Here is a 12,766-nt window from a genome sequence, read left to right on the forward strand (position 1 = left end):
GGGTGTCCAGGCTATCCTTGCAGTATCTATTTGTGCAAAAGATTTGTGCATCTGACCCTGGTCCTTTTGCCTGTCCACCAAAACCTTAAGGTGTCAAGAGCAGATGATGGAAGGAAATGGCAAAGCTCGAAGGCTGGGAGATTTCTCCCCGAAGGTCCTTAAAGAAAGTGTCCAGAGTCTTCCCTATTCTATGGTTGCTACAATGTATCCTCCTGCAACCGGGCAAAGGTTGGATATACTGTGTACAACCTGCTCTGATTCTGAGCAGTGGAGAAATGCATTCCAGATCAGATGATACCTTTAAAAACAAACAGTCTAAAGACAGGATCTTGCTGTACAGTCCAGGCTGGCCCACTTTGCCATCTCTTTGCTGGGTCTCCCAAGATGCTGGACGACAGACACGTACCACCAGGCCCAGTTAAAGTCTGCGTTCTTGAAGATAAACTTCCGTGAGCTAGAATGATGGCCAGTGGACAAGACTTCCCCCAGCCACTCCTAACAGCATGAAGAACCTTCAGCCCCGCTTCCCAAAGAATCACGCCAGGCTCGTAAGTACTTTAATTCACATTTTAATGTTTGAAAACTATGTTAACACTGCATTTATAGAACAGAACTTCTTACATTTTTTTTTATTTATACCACACCCCGAAGGAAAAAAAATACCCAACTTTATGTGATGGACAGTGAACAGGTAAGTCTAGTTACCTGTGATTCACTTTGGATGCCCACCTGAAATCATTTACAAGGTTTTTACATTAGTAAAATAGTGCTGTGCTACATGTACTGAGTCAGATGGGGATCGAAGACACACTGGACTCTAGAGACTGCACTGCGTACCGATGGTTAAGATTCAAGTGTTTGGGGGAGGGGGCGACAAGACCATCTATGTTGGCATCAATGCTAAAAGGCAGACATGCACGACCTTCAAAGGCTTAGACATCACAGATGCTGTCCTTCAAACCTGCGCTCCTAGTAATGTTCAGCTCTCACCTCACGGATCCCAAAGTTTGGGAAACAGCAACTTCAGTTTTGAAAACAAAAAACCAAAAACCAAACCCTCCCTAAGTTCTCTTTTCACAACTTCTATGAAGTAGCATCAACGTTCACTGTGAAAGGACATAATGTAGTGAAAAGTCTCCTTTTGGGCATGCCTGTTTCCATAGGACAATGATTTCCCCCTAAACATCTTTCCTGTAGCATCTAGACAACAGATCGCAATACCAGCATAAGAAATCAAAGCAGTTATTTCCCAGACATTTTTCTCTTTTCCAAACAGTTAAGGTTTTAGGCTCCAGATTTACATTGACAGAACTATGGGAAAGAAGGTAAAATTCTTCTAGTTCCCAAACAAAACCACTAACATCTATGAGAACATGGGTTTTTTTAAAATGCGGAATACTAGTGACCTCTATTTCTGTGTGGATCAACACCTGCAAAAATATACAGCCTCCTATGTATGTACAACATATTTACAACAGATGAAGGGTTCCTAACGTGAGTCTCAGCTGCATAGATTCTTCAAGCCTTTGGACAGATAGGCCCAGTGCTTTGCGGTTCTTTCTCCCAGAAGCCCTCAGAAGAGACACCCGCATCCACTGGAAATTAGCATTGTTCTCCACCCACTCAGACTTAGCCTTACTTTCAGTCATTACCCACAACCCCGCTCTAAAGCCCCAAGTCTTTTTTTTTGGGGGGGGTTCTTTTTTTCGGAGCTGGGGACTGAACCCAGGGCCTTGCGCTTCCTAGGTAAGCGCTCTACAAGCCCCAAGTCTTTTATTTTCAGGAATTCACTGTGTTCTAGAGGACTATGTTCTGTTGCAGAAGGATTCTCAGACCTGCCGTCCTGGGAGAAACATTGTAACATTGCTAACTAGGAGTGTGGCATCTCTCTCTGAGTGCCTGGATGCTCCCGTGAACAGGCAGCACCATTCTCAAAGCCTTGCCCCGTTCTAGTTCTAACCGGATGGAGGCTTTGCTGTAAAGTAGAAACCACACAGATGCTCACACCTCCCACCTCTGCCCTAGTCCAGTTAAAGATGCCACCTCACACAGTGCTCCTGCATCAGACCAGGCTCTGCTGCCCTTGCAGCTCCCTCAGCAGTGCAGACCTGTCACCGGAACACTCTGTGTATCAGTATTTTCTATTTTGCAGTGCTGGGACTGAATTTCACCAGGAGAGCACCCCACCCCACCACGGACATGGTCCCCTAAAAAACTCAGCAGTACCCTTTAGGGCTGCATTTGCAAAACGCATTTTTTTTAAAATTTACCTATGTTTTCTGAAAGCCTCAATTGGAATCTTCACAGCTGTAAGAAAACAGACTAGTGCCTCAGGCTAGGTTCCCTAAAGTGCAGGCACCCCAAGTTTCACTCACCCCCTGCACTGCATTGGCAGCAGGACCGAACACAGGTAGGGGCTTCCAGGATGTTCTCTCTTTCCTGCTCTGCAGACACTGGTGGGGTCCTTTTCTACCTTTCCTGGCCCTCATTCCTCACACCAAGAACCAGTCACCTTCTGAGGCTGGGCTGAGTGGTTCCCAAGCTTGATGTCACCGGCCTCACCTGGAGGCTGGACCTCAGACTTGCAGAGGACAGGTTGCTCTACCCACTGAGTCTGGTGGGGCTGACGATTTGCTGCTAAGTCTCCAGATGAGGTTCCTGCTGCTGGCCTGGGATGGTGTGTGTGTGTGTGTGTGTGTGTGTGTGTGTGTGTGTGTGTGTGTGTGTGTGTACAATTTGAGAAACACCAGCTTGGGGACTCGACTTCAATCCCAGAATTCTTGGCATAATTGTTACAGTGAGGCATCCTGCTACAGCCCTTAGTCCTCTGCAACCCACCCCGACGGTCTTATGTCTCTCTGCAGGGTCCATAAATGTACAAGAAGGATGGGGAGCCTTCATACTGTTCATCTGATCACCAAGCAGTGAACCCATGGCTACCCGCACAGGAGCTGTTGAGAGTGCTGTGTGCTGGCACCAAAGCTGGTACCCTGGAGAAGCTATGAAGTTAACTGCAGGCAAGGAGGGGAACCCTAGGGACCCCTCTTCTTTGACCACCATCCTACACTCAGGGTTTTGAACTTAGCCCCTCTTATCTTAGAGGAGACCGTGCTTCAGGGCACTGGTGTGGAGCCCTGACCCCACTGCCCAGCAGGTGATCTGTGGCAGAGACAACGGTCCAGATTCTGCAACAGGCAATGGGGTATTCCTAGAGACTCCGACACACCCCATCTCCTGCCAATCTGGGGACTTAGCTCTTCCACGGTCCTGTTACTCCATTTCAGCTCAACATCCTCTTCCAGCTGCTCTGGGCAGGTCTAACTGCCACATCGAACTCAACGGAGAAAAATCCACTCCAGGTGACAAAGCTTTAAAATCTGTTCTCCCTGTGATCAGGCCTAGACCATGCCTGAAAGAGTTGGTTTTCCTTCTGCACAGGCTCTAGGAACCCTACTTCTAAAAAGCAACACTAATCTAGGAATCTACAGTATTCTGTGTTACAAGAACCAGAGAACAGTTCTAAACCCAAAGTATGAAACTGGCTCTGGCCAGCAATGTGCCGAAGGAAAAATCGGTTTCCCTCGGTGGAGGCCTACTAGGCTTGAGTCTACTAATTTAGCAGAAAAATATCTGTTACGTCTGACTGTTCTGCTGAATGCTACCTGACGTCTGCGATGCAGGTATGTTCTGGCTGTCGGTTCATTATTCTGAACAAGTGTAAGAACAGCCCGCTTTACAGGACGACCACGGAAACTATGGAATTACTTGGTGGTATCTGACAAAATGACATTAAGACCCATTATATTCAAACTCAGGTACACATACAAAAGAGCTTTAACACACACACACACACACACACACACACACACACACACACACACACACACACACACAAAGAACCCACGCATCACAGACATCGACAACAATGTGCTTCCTGCCAGTAAGTACACTGTGAATACATTTGTTTTACCAACACAAAAATCCAGAGGTCCGAAAATCACAACACGTCCCAGAGTTAGTGAGTTTTTGAATTCACTTTGCGAATGTAAAATTGAAATGTTACAGAAAAGGGGGTGGGGGGGACAGCAAGAGGGGAATGCAGCTTGCAAACTGAATTAATGTTTATCTTTTTAAACAGTGCAAACAGAGCTACAGAGGTTGGCGGGACCTTCCGTCATTTCCCGTGACATGGGAAACGTTTGGGCAAAGGGCGGAGACGGCTGTGGGGTTTACCCTTTCTCCTGCCTGGGCCCTGTGGTCGGCGGCCTGAACAGGAGGCGGACGGAACAGTGAAGCACTATGAGAAGAATGATACACAGCGGCAGGCACTCTCATGTCTACCCTGTCTGCAGGACTTCAGGCAGGAGGAACGGCGTCTATAGCTAAGTGTCCGGGCCACTCGGTTAGCGTCTACTCATCTCCCGGTATGAAATCCGTGCTCAGTGTGTTTTTGTATCTGAGGATTTCAACCAGAACACAGCTGGCTGCAATGCAGACCATTTGCAGAGAACGATCATCGTGTGTGCACCTCGTGTGCACCTCACCTGCTGTGGCTAAGCTATGGTAGCCACAGGGATCCCCATCAGAGGGCAGGCTGCTGCTCTAGGTTCCCTAGCTGCCCGTGTCTGAAACTCTTAGTTTCCAGTCTCCTTGAAGTTTCCCTCTGCTCCCCTTAGGCAGGGATAGGGACAGAGTATAGGCAACTCTGCCCTCTTGCCTGGGTCACACAGAACAGGCGTAATGGGATACAAGGGGATAAAAAAACAGACGGGGAGGGGCCTCCTGTCATTCAAAGCTGTGGCAGGAGGGGACACACAGTGACTTCAGTGGCTCTCCACTGAGCCTCTCTCTGGGAGGTTTGCTTTCAGGACTGAATGGTGAGTTGATGGGGAATAGAAATGAGACTTATTTAAGGTACAAAAATCTTCTATTTGTAGTAACCTAGATTTATAGATATAAAACAAGTCTTTCAAAGACTCCATTAAAGTAAAGTACCCAGTATAAAACAGGCTGACCTATCCTAGGCCACCCTCAGGTACACATTCTCCTCTGTGGCGGAAAAGTTGGTGAACTTGACTAAAGGCTGCCGGGCTCACAAACCAACAAACCGTTTCCCCCTTCAACAACGTGGGTGTGGGCTGAAGGTAGTCTGGTTAAGGAATACATCCTCGGACACGGAGCCAAGGGGGCCCAAGCAGGTGACTCAGCCTAGAGTAGCAGATGCTCCAGACGCCAAAGGGGAAACAAAGTTTCATTCCTGAGATCTCCCGAATGTGTATTTTAATATATACAGAGGCGCCATGCCCAAGCCTTCACAGCTACAGACGCTCCCAGGGAATCGCTCCCCGTGGGAGTAGGACAGAGCACCAGCAGGCCCAGGACAGTCCCCGTCAGGTGATCAGAGCTGCCTCAAATATTGGGCACGCTCAGATGCAGCCAGGGCATGCAACCTGTCTCTCAAAGGATTTAACCCCGTGTGCTATGTTAACCAAAATAGGCAAATTATTTATGAAACCTTTTTTTTCTCTGAAACCGTAATTTTTTTTTCCGTAAAGCAAAATAAATATATACAATTCAAGATTATTTTCTCTTCTAAAAAGATCCAGATAGCGTGGGCGGAGCGTCAGTAGGAAAACGACTTCAGGAGCTGGGTATCTAACAGGTGAAGACGACTGTTGATCATGTTTCCGAAGTTCTGAGAGAGAGAAGCCACATCAGTGAGGAGAGGGAAGGAGAACTGTGGGAAGGGCTGGACAAGACGGCTGCACGAAATCCAGAGAGGTGGGAATCCAAGGTTCCTAAGCGGCGGTCCCGAGAGGGCATGAGTCTTCTAGGAGTGAGTCTCTGTGTCGCAACCCAAGAGGAGCTCTGTGCGTTTCTGTCTCTGTAAACTTGCAAAAGAAGAGTAGGAGGACTGCTGATGGGGACTGGATGGGTGTGAGCAGGTGCTGGGTTGGTCGCTGCTGGTTTCAGTGGCCTTCACCATTGCTGGAGGAGCAAGCCCAGTCGTAGATGACTAGGGGGATGCTGATCAAGGAGAACAACACCCCCAGGGCCAAGAAAAGGGCCGCCTGAAGCAAAGAGACATGGGTTATTTCCAACATGGCCGACATTTTCCATATGCACCCTGGGAAGAACAGAAACTTCTGCTCTCCTCCAAAGTGTCTCTTGGTATTTATCTGGAGTTTGTGACGACCGTGGCTGAACTCTTCTAGAACTGGGCGAATATGACCCTGCATGACAGGCAAACAGCAAGCTGCTCTGGTGGTAATACCTTCTACTCCTGACTTCTGGGTCACAGCGGGTGTCCGCATGCTACAAATGCCTGGGCCTCCTTATGAGTTCCTCGCTACAAAGATCACAACCTAATAAGCTGGGTGTGGCGGTAAACGCCTTTGGTCTCTGCACTTGGCAGGCAGAGCCCTGTGGGTTACAGACCAGCCTTGTCTATACGGGAGTTCCAAGCCAGCCATGGTTAGAGTTACAGAGTAAGACCCTGTCTCAAAATAAAAACAAGAACAAACAAACCCCCAAAACCCCCAAACCCAACAACTCAAAAGAGCTTTAGGAAACCTAGCCAGGGCATTTTGTTAGCCATCACCTGTCAATTCCCATTATTACTGAGAAACAAACATGAAACGTCAAGTCTCTGTTGATTTGATCTCAGGGTATTGGCAGCAGGGCAAAACTAAGTGATCTGAAGGCCACACGTGGATCAGTCAGTCCGGCATCCGGGGTACATTAGCGTACACACTGCTTGAACTTGACAATGTTTCCCACAGACTTTGTGGGCTGGGGCTGGGGGCTCATGAGAGCCAGGAGCTTGACTGGAAACTGGAAGGAGTCTGAGCTAAGGAAACGGTGGTAAATGGTGTGGCTGGTAATCCCTTGGCAAGCACAGCTCCTCTCTATTACTCTTTGGGAGACCCGGTTTTGGTATGTGAGCGGGTCTGGAGAAGCCTGCCGAGGTCGTGGGCACCAGGCCTCCACTATTTGTAGCTTCGGTAGGAGTTGGTGAATGTCCTGCCCTGGGAACCTGCTTCTTCCTTCCTGGCCTTGTGTGGACTCCCTGCACAGGGACAGGGGATCTGGGACTCATGGCTTTGAGAATGATTCTCTTGGGGAACTAGGGTTCTACAGCATTGATCCTCGCCCTCCCGAGTGTGCAGTGAACCATCTGTCCTGCTTGCTTCTCTGCTCTGGGTCCAGAGACTAAGGCACCATGTGTGTCATGTGACTGCAGTGCCTATCCGATCTGGGAGGCAGCTCCGCAGCCAAGCCAAATGGTTCTCCAGACCAGACCGAGCCTCTTTAACCCTGTTCCCTCACTGTCCGAGCACATCACCTTCAAGACGCCCTTGAACTTCAGCAGATCCACAAACAATCCCAATATAGAAAGGGAATCCAGATCTGCTTGTTCCAAAGCACTTCGGTCAAATCATAAAAAAAACCCTGCACTGCCTGTGTCCTGACTTGTGTTAGGGAGCCAGATGGTAGAAATCGCTTCCTATCTTGCTAAAGACAAGGCATCGTTCTCCAGAGACCCAGGAGTGCAAATATCCACCACCGTAGCCAGCCACGCCCTGGGTGAGAACGCAGGCAAAGGCCCAGTCAGAGCATCACTAGAAAAGCTACAGGGAGTGATGGCAAGAGTTCTGATCTGAAGCTTTGGGTAAGGGGAGATGTTGGCTTGCAAGTTTAGATGGGGAAAAATATAGACCAGAAGAATGACAGTGCTCCGGGCAGAAGACATACCCAAATCCTTTGAGTATTCTTGTCTCCATCCTGGTTCGTGATTTTTAAATAAAGGGACGAAGGAAGGATGAAAATGAGCATGTTAGCAGACGTCACCCCTGAAAAATCAAGAAAGCAATTGTTTTAGGGGTCTCGAGAGGAAAGTCGCAACCACAAAGAACGTCCAGACACGGCCATGTGGCCACGAAGCCATACCTACGACTCCAAATATATCCTTCATGGATGGGATGAAGATCACCAACAGGTTGATAATCACAAGGAGTATGATGGTCACCAGGACATGGCGACACAGGTGGAACTTCGTCTTCTTGGCCAGCTCAAACAACGAGGACCGGACCTGCAGCAAAACCAGAGATTAAAAGTGCTCCAGAGCGCTCGGGGGCTGACCTCCACTCTCGAAGGAGCTGATTTATTGGGAATTTCTCAAGCGTTTTCAGTCTGCTTAACAGTCTGAAGGTCTGGGGGGTCTGGACACCAAGCATTAAGACCTCCGTGTATGAAATAGTAGGGTTTCCCTTTGGGTGGCGTGACTTCATTTGAGTGGTCTCTGTGGTAAGGTAGGACCGAGAGGCAAATACTCCTATCTATCTATATTCTTGTAAAAAGAGAACGGTGGAAGACCAGAACGCAGATCCAGTCCCTAGAAGCCACACTAACTTAAGGATCCCACTTGCCGTCTAAGAGGCTTGGGCTGAGCCGAGTGACGATGACCAGAAAATCTACCCATGGCAGGCTTTCTCTGAACAGGATCCTGAAGTCAGAGGGACTGGCCAAAGCCTGGCATCTCCCTGTTCCCCGAAAGCCCATTACTCACTGTGAAGAACAGTACGGGCACCGTGAGGATGACGGCCACAATGACGGCCAGTCGCACAGTCAGGATGAGAATGTCGCCTGTGCTCTGGTACTTGTGAAGGAGGTCTGACTGCACCTTTTCTGAAACGAGAGGGAGTCAGGGAGGTTTTAAAGGAGACCCTCACATTGACCGTTCACCTAAATAAGCAAGACTTTACAAGAGCCAGGAAGGTGTGCTGGCTGGTTTTGTGTCGACGTGACACAAGCTGGAGTCATCGGAGAGGAGGGAAGCTCAGTTGAGGAAATGCCTCCATGAGATTCAGCTGTAAGGCATTTTCTCAACTAGTGATCAATCCAGGAGGCCCCGGCCCATGGTGGTGGGGTCATCCCTGGGCTGGTGGTCCTGAGTTCTATAAGAAAGCAGGCTGAGCAAGCCATGGAGAGCAAGCCAGTAAGCGGCACCCCTTCATGGCCTCTGCATCAGCTCCTGCCTCAAGGTTCCTGCCTTGTTTGAGTTCCTGTCCTTATTTCCTTTGGTGATGAACAGCGATGTGGAAGTGTAAGCTGAACAAACCCTTTCCTCCCCAACTTGCTTCTTGGTCATGATGTCTGTGCAGGAATAGAAACCCTGACTGAGGTAGAAGGCAAGGTTTTGAAGGTTTTGAACAATCTGTAAATTCAAAGAAATGTCCACATGAACTGTGTGCTATCAGTTAAATTGGATCTGAAGTCCCCAACAGAAGAAGCTGCCTAGAACGGGAGGCTCCATTTGTATTAAAGAAATGTATGGGGGAAGGGGCATGAAACCCTTTCTCTTTGCCTTTCCACACTGGAAACTCACGCCAAATAACGTCAGACTTCCTGCAGGAACCATGGGCCACACAACCCTCTCTCCTTCCAACCTGCTCCTTCTGTCTTAACTTCCGGTTGTCAAGCAGCCAGCAAACTAACTCAGCTGCCATCAGAAAAGAACTCTTCCCGTTTGTGCCCATTTCCCCCGTGCAACAGTCGTTAGTGTCGGAGCGACTTCCATTTGCCTCAACTCACAACTATAGAAGACGTTGTTTCAAAGGCCGTGGATGCCGCAACAGAAGCTTGAGAAGGACGGGAAACCCTCACGCTTCACGAGTGACTACCCACCCCCTCACCACTCTCCTCCCGAGCTTCTCACTGTCTCAAGGCTGTGGGCAAGAAGTTCAGACTGTGACACACACCGGCCCCCACCATCGGTTTCTGAAAAAGGACTGGAGGTTATAGTTTAAAAAAAAAATTCATTAGATCGAATTTTCTTTACTCGAAGTGCATTAACCACCTATAAATAGCCGAGATTCTCCCTCTAACCGTATGAACGGACCCAGGCTCTATTACCGTTGGAAAAATGGATGTACGAAGATGACGCATACCTTGACCAAGGTCACCCGGGCGGAGAACGCTAGCTCTCTTTTCTACCCTCTCCACCGACCCTGTGATACAGGAAACCCCAGAACGGCATTTTTACAAAATCGAGAGAGGAGGTTTGGTGGTGCTGTCCTCTGATGCTTGTGAAGTCAGTAACCTTCCTCCAAACTAAATTAATCTGTCAATCTGTTTGAATGTTAGATTATTTTATGGTGAGGGATGAGTCTAAAGAAGAATTTAATAGGATAGCAGAACCTATTTACATAGTTCTCAAACTGCAGGGCCATGGACAAGAAGCCCCGGCAGGAAAGCCAGCCGCCATCCAGACGGGGTCGGCAGCACAAACGGAAACCAGAGTCTCTCAACCTCTGCTTCTTCCCCGTCTTACTGCCTTGCCTCCCAGTGCGGCACCGAGTTCCGGAGAACAATTAGGTGCTTTATTTTTAATTAACGTTGATTGTCACGAGTGTGGGCTCCGCTCTTTCTCACTTTCAGCGTGTGTGCCTGTCTCTCTCTCTCCCTTTTCTATTAATGGAATCTGACCCAGTTTGCGGTGTCAAGCAGGAAAACCTTCTCCGGTGCCGTTTTAAATTCTCCTAAGATGGGGTGCTTCTAAAATGTGATTTCTCTGAAGAAGGGAAAAAGCTCCAGAGGAAGAAAAGAGTTTACATCATTTTCAGGAATTATTCTACTCTGTGACTTGAGTGAACGTGCTAGGAACCATTACCGGTTCCTAAGCAGGCAAGACAAAGCAAAACAGAGAACTTGGATCTTTTGTTTACTCTTTGGCTTCGATGTAAAGTCACTTCGGTATTGGGTTTTCCTGATGTTTTCACAGATAGGCATGGCCGGCGGAACCACTTACCATAAAAGGTCAGGTACCCAAAGATGGCGGTCAGGAAGTACATGACAAACATAGCAAAGAAGGAGATGTTGGAAACCATCTGCATTTTTTTCTGTGACCGACTGAAAACAAAGACAAAAGACTTTTTAAAAATTACCTCGCTGATTTAAAGCGTCAGGGTCACCCTGAACAGAGAGTTTCTCTGGTCAAGCTAATGCATGCCCTGAGCGGCTGACCCCCTGCAGTGATGTGGCTCAGTAATTCCTTAATAAGGAATGGGTGCTGAGAGGCAGAGCCCGGGATTACTCCTGAGTGCCCTTCCAGGGGCTTTTAAAAGCCTGTCATGTTCTCATCTGCAGGGTGGACAGTTTTTAAGAAAAACACTGGTGGTTGCTTTGGTTTCCCACACTGACCGGGTACAGGGAGGGACATTCAAACGTTCTTCCCCGGTCTGAGCGGTGAGTTAGACCAACCCTAGGTCTGCTGACTGGGGTCTGGTTTGGCTTAGCCTCAAGTACACTCTGAGTTCTGCCTATCTCCATGAACTTAGGAGCTCTCGGCAAAAATGGGCTCTAGTGGTCAGGCTTATGCTGGGGTTGGGATGACCCTTCAAGCTGAGCTACCGAACAAAGAATAAACAGCCTGTGTCGCTTTCCACCAGCCATAGCATCTAGTTAGGCTGTCAGATAGCAAAGGTGTTGTGGGGAGTCTAGAGAACAGGGACACTGGGAAGGGCACAGTGAAAGGGGGTCACAAACTAAGTACTGACTACTCACTAAAAACAATTTTATACATATATTACACATATATAAACATATATAAATATATACATGAAAAATATATATACACATTTATATATTTATTACATATATATATATAATAAAAGGATATACTTATTAAATTCTCTAAGTTTAGGATCATACGGAAAGAATAAGCTGTGTGCACATAGATGCAGGCACTTCAAAATTTAAATTTAGCCGCGTAGCCATTACCTAGGAGAGTCAAAAAACACTCAAGAAGAAAGCCTGCCAAGTGCTAAGGGACATCTCCCAATGGGAATGGGAGACACTGTGTGCTTCTTCTGAGTTCAAGACTACATGGGTGACAGCCTTTATGTAGAGTGAGTTTGAAGACCGTGGGCTAAAAAAGCACCTGTGAGAACTTATAACCTGGCCTTTACCTCTCTCTGAGACAACATAAAAGCTAAGTCCATAGGAAGGCAGGATGGTAGTGTACTATTAGAGAAGCTGAGGCAGGGGGATTGTGAGTTTGAGGGTAACCTGGGCTACCTGATAAGATCCTATCTTAAAAATAACTGTAGGTAACGAAACCCAACACAGATAATGACTAATTAATCACTTAAGGCCACATAGCTTGTTACTTTCTTAATTTATAGCCAAAGATACTGCCCATTCTGTAGCTTCCTTAACACAGGGCTTGCTGGAGAATGGCAGGACTACAGTGAACGCCGAAGCTGGATGTTGAGTCTGTGTTTATTTTCAGATGAAACCTGCCCACTGGTAGGAGGGGGTGGTAAGGAACCAGGTATGATAGCAAAGTGAGTCTTACTCTTTGAGCTCGCTGTAGATTGGCAGGACAGACGGGTGGCAGACAAACGCAAACGCGATGGTTGGTAAAGCGTACACCGTCTACTCGAAGGAAAAAGAACACATTCAGGATCGGTACCTTCACCACGAAAATCACGCAGCTGCCTTACGTCTGAGCTTATCATCAGCCTGCTCCTCAGAGTCCTGGGATTACGTGATGACTAAGAGGATTTTGGTCTCCAGATATGAGCAGCTCTTCCAAGAAGGCTTATCCAGTAGAGCCACAGGGCTCGTCTGATAGAGGAACTTAGAGCCGGCTCCCATGGTGAGTGTCAAATAAGGATACTGTCAGGTACATGGGTCCCCAATGCAGCTGAGAGAGCACTGGACAGGGCATTGCTACTCTCTGTCATCCTTCAATAAATGACAT

The 12,766-nt window shown here is 48.0% G+C and overlaps 1 protein-coding gene across 7 annotated transcripts in view; it reads right to left on the reverse strand.

Annotated features, from left to right (window-relative positions):
* Window positions 1–553: 553 nt before the first annotated feature.
* Slc38a1 (solute carrier family 38, member 1) overlaps window positions 554–12,766 on the reverse strand; it is a 69,314-nt gene continuing 57,101 nt past the window's right edge. For 6 of the 7 annotated variants that reach the window (XM_006242281.5, XM_063262935.1, XM_006242280.5 and 3 more), the window contains 6 exons: window positions 12,359–12,438; window positions 10,811–10,911; window positions 8,570–8,688; window positions 7,951–8,092; window positions 7,756–7,853; window positions 554–6,071 (listed from right to left, as the gene is read on the reverse strand). In XM_006242281.5, the coding sequence (XP_006242343.1) occupies window positions 5,970–6,071; window positions 7,756–7,853; window positions 7,951–8,092; window positions 8,570–8,688; window positions 10,811–10,911; window positions 12,359–12,438 (642 nt within the window). In that variant the 3' untranslated portion in view covers window positions 554–5,969. 7 annotated transcript variants of the gene reach the window in all.

The sequence above is a fragment of the Rattus norvegicus genome, chromosome 7 (assembly GCF_036323735.1).
Source record: "Rattus norvegicus strain BN/NHsdMcwi chromosome 7, GRCr8, whole genome shotgun sequence".
Lineage (NCBI taxonomy): Eukaryota > Metazoa > Chordata > Mammalia > Rodentia > Muridae > Rattus > Rattus norvegicus.